The sequence below is a fragment of the Microtus ochrogaster genome, linkage group LG4, assembly GCF_000317375.1.
Source record: "Microtus ochrogaster isolate Prairie Vole_2 linkage group LG4, MicOch1.0, whole genome shotgun sequence".
NCBI lineage: Eukaryota > Metazoa > Chordata > Mammalia > Rodentia > Cricetidae > Microtus > Microtus ochrogaster.
Window position 1 is genome coordinate 4,673,036 of NC_022030.1, and position 3,923 is coordinate 4,676,958.

The 3,923-nt window shown below is 48.0% G+C and overlaps 1 protein-coding gene across 1 annotated transcript; it reads left to right on the forward strand.

Annotated features, from left to right (window-relative positions):
- The first annotated feature begins 63 nt into the window (after nucleotides 1-63).
- On the forward strand, nucleotides 64-2,690 carry Tcf21 (transcription factor 21). The gene is made up of 2 exons (XM_005360939.2): nucleotides 64-513; nucleotides 2,149-2,690. The coding sequence occupies exons 1-2, from the start codon at nucleotides 64-66 to the stop codon at nucleotides 2,236-2,238; spliced, it is 540 nt and encodes a 179-aa protein (XP_005360996.1). The 3' UTR covers nucleotides 2,239-2,690.
- Nucleotides 2,691-3,923: the final 1,233 nt, after the last annotated feature.

The following is a 3,923-nucleotide window of genomic DNA, read 5'->3' on the forward strand; positions in this document are numbered from 1 at the left end:
CTCTCTCTCTCTCTCTCTCTCTCTCTCTCTCTCTCTCTCTCCCCTTCCCCACCCCCTCTAAACATGTCCACTGGCTCCCTCAGTGATGTAGAAGACCTTCAAGAAGTGGAGATGCTGGAATGCGACTCCCTGAAAGTGGACTCCAACAAGGAGTTTGTGACTTCCAACGAGAGCACCGAGGAGGGCTCCAACTGTGAGAACGGGTCCCCACAGAAGGGTCGCGGTGGCCTGGGCAAGAGGAGGAAGGCGCCCACCAAGAAGAGCCCACTGAGTGGGGTCAGCCAGGAGGGGAAGCAGGTCCAGCGCAACGCAGCCAATGCGCGCGAGCGGGCCCGCATGCGGGTGCTGAGCAAGGCCTTCTCCAGACTCAAGACCACCCTGCCCTGGGTGCCCCCGGACACCAAACTCTCCAAGCTGGACACGCTCAGATTGGCGTCCAGCTACATCGCGCACTTGAGGCAGATCCTGGCCAACGACAAGTACGAGAACGGTTACATTCACCCAGTCAACCTGGTGAGTTCTCCCTCGCTGCTCGCTAGGCCTGGGAAAGCGGTCGTTTCCCTGACACCTTGGTCACTGCTGGCCTACCACGTCCGGCGACTTTCGCGCGGGCTCCACGCAGCTCCCTGGCTTTCTGCACTGAGTCCTGAGATCCCGCGAGTGATTTGTGCAAGGGTTTGACGTGGCACCCCATTAAGGGTTTTCCGAGGGTATTCAGCTGGCAAAGATGAGGGATCCCCGAGTAGGGTGCCAGCGCCATTTCCGCTGTTGTGAAACTGACAAGATGCTGGCCACCCATAAGACGTCTGACTGTATCTTTTTTAGCTAGGAGCAAAACTTAAGCTCCCCTTCTGATTCTTGTAAACATCCAACTCCGTTCTGTCCCCGAGTATATTTAGGACTATTAAATACAGACATATTTATGTCCCTCCACCTCCATAACTGTCCATGCAAATCCCTCGGCTACTTAAATATTCTGTGCTTGTCTAAGTAGATTACCATTTTTAAACCCCAGAAATTCCAGCTACTGTCAACATAATTAGTAAATGCGCACAGGTCTTTGAGTACTTAAAGAGTATTTTAGTCATAGGTCCGATCAGTCACAATGAAGAGCGCTTTGGCTTTTCCTCAATAATTCGTTGGACATGAGTTGACCCTAATTTTTGAAAAGCAAATGCTGATTACTGAACCAATTCTCTCAGCGGCGTTTTACTATTTAGGATTTTTTTTTTAACTTCCTCTTCGTTTGATTTCATTTTCAAACGTGCAGGCTTTAAGGGGGGGCACCTTACTAAGGACTTTGTTTACATATGATAAGGTTGAGATATCCCTCTGGCGGGCGCTCACAGAAAGGGTTGTGTCCTCTCCTTCAGCTGCTCTCAGGAATTGGGGGAGGGGATGCTAAAACACATTTTGCCAGGAAAAATATTTTCCCTCCAAATAAAAGTTTATTTTTCAGGGTGTTGAGTAGCCTTTTTTTACAGCCTAAAACTAGAATGAGATTATCGATCAGAACATTTGTAATTGCTGCTACTTTCACCTTTAAGTATCAAAAAACAAAGAAAACCTATTTTTTTTATTATATAACAACCCAAAGAAAGGAAGGAAAAAGGAAAGAGGCGAACTTTGCTTTCTCCGTAATAGAGGGATCTTAGTTAAAATGCCACGATGTCTTTTATTAGCGCACACACCCTTCTTGGGATACTGACTGACTTCAAGTTGTAGTCATAGGTAGAATTGGATTGGGAGAGAAACGGGAGTCAATAAAAGCGAGAAGGCCTGGATGCTGGACCAGTGTCTCAGAGGACCCGTAGCTGCAGCCGGTAGTTGGGATAGCCATCCTACCCACCGGCCGTGCTCAGACCCCCTAGAGTATCTTCCTTGAGGCTGTGGCTGGGCTTCCTCTAAGGGTTTCACTTAAAAACCAGAATGAGAGCTCTTTCGCCATACTTCTAAAAGTCCACCGCCGCCGCCACCTGAAGCTGTTTGCTTTATCCTGCCAGGCATTAACACACCTAGTAAACCGCAGACCTCCGGTGCTCACAGCCCTCGTGCAGGCGCCCCTCCGGTAACTAGGGCTCGGGGCTGACCCCTCCCACCCTGTCCGTCCAAGAGTTCTTACCTCCTCCGCCCTCTTCTCCCTTGCAGACGTGGCCCTTTATGGTGGCCGGCAAGCCTGAGAGTGACTTAAAGGAAGTGGTGACCGCGAGCCGTTTGTGTGGAACCACCGCGTCCTGACCTTGGAGGTGCGAGTCTGGGAACCTTGCGCTCCAGGGGCAGTGGGCCAGCGAGGGCGACGACCCCTGCCCTCCCCTCCCTGTCTCTGCTGCAGCCTTGCAGCGCTCCTCTCCCCATCCCACCCCGCGCGAACACTTAACAGCGACGAGGAGATTCGTTTCCAAACCAAAGGAGACCAACTGTACTTACAGATTCCCATCTATTTAACTTTATTAACGTCTGCCATGAATGACTGCGAGCCTGGCTGGTCCAAGTGCAATATGTAATTATATATTATATATAAATAGATAATAAGAGCCTATCAATGTGTATCTTTTGTACAATATGTTGTAAAGTGTAGATCATAGAATAGCTGACTTTGACAGTCACATTTATAAAGTAAGTCACTCAAAGAAATATATTTTTTTCAAACAAGTTTTGCTACTTTCAAAAATAAATCTTTCTTTATATTGCTAAAAAGCCTAGGCATTGGTGTGATTTCTTTTTAAAAACTTTGTGAAGAACAGTGGAAAGAATGGAGATGTTTAATGATAAAAAAATAGTTCTCTTAACATTTAATCCAAATTTCTAGTAAAAGATTAACTCCGATTTCCACTAGGAAAAGAGAAGTCGTGTTTCCTACTGAAAACCTTTGAAGAGTTGTTGCCCGTTACTTTAAGCCCACGAAAAACACTATAACTGTAAATAGTAAGTAAACCGAATTACAGTCATCCGGTCACACAGACCCGAGGACAACAAAGAACAGAAAACCCAATTCTCCACTATTTTACAGTATAGCTGTTCAGAAGAGCAGGAAAATAAACTGCGAAAATTTTATAACTTTCCATGATTTAAAAAAATACCTGCTTGCAAATTAGTGAAGAGGGATTGCAGCTACATGTGAATTCCAAATGCAGAAAATAATTGTGCTTGTTTCTTCCTGATAATTCATTAATTGCAACACTAAATGTGCAAGCCTGCTTTTCAGGTGAAGTTATTACCCTTTGCGTTCAGCTCCGGCCAAGACTTCCGGCCAGGGCGGCCAATCTTAACTTAAACATCTTCCAGGCTGAGGAACAGCCCATTGGGGAAGATTAGGTTGAGATAAACACAGAGGCGAGGCCAAGGAGCCTGGGACCCTGCTGCCTCTACCCTAGAGCAGCCCGCCGCGGCGATGCGCCAGATGCCACCGCGGCTGTTTAATGTTCGGGGTTATGACCGCAGTGTTTACAAGACGCCCTCGGTTATTTATACTGTTATCCCTCGCAGAGGCCTTGAAACTTCCGTTTCGCTTGCTCTTTCTTTTCGACAACCTCCTCCCCCCACCCCCCCAACACGCCCGCTTCTCTTTTTCTAACTGGATTTGATAGGTTTGGTACCTGGCGTTAGGATAACTTCCTCTCCTGCGCTGACACCTTCAGTCAACCCCAAAGGCCACGTGGGGCGGAGCAGTCCGGGAAACCTCTCCCCACTCCGGCTTGTCCCTCCAGGGAAGCCACCGGGCCACCAAAGCAAAAGTCCATCCACTTCTGTTGACTCTTCTCCACGTCGCTTTCACACTTGCCAAGGAGGGTATTTCAAGGTGTCAGGTGACTCCTCTAAACCATCCCATCTTGACTTTCAAGAGCTCAGTTCAAACTCTAGGCATTGCCACCTGCTCATACTCACGTGGGCCTTCACTTCCAACCTCAGAAAGGAGAGACAGG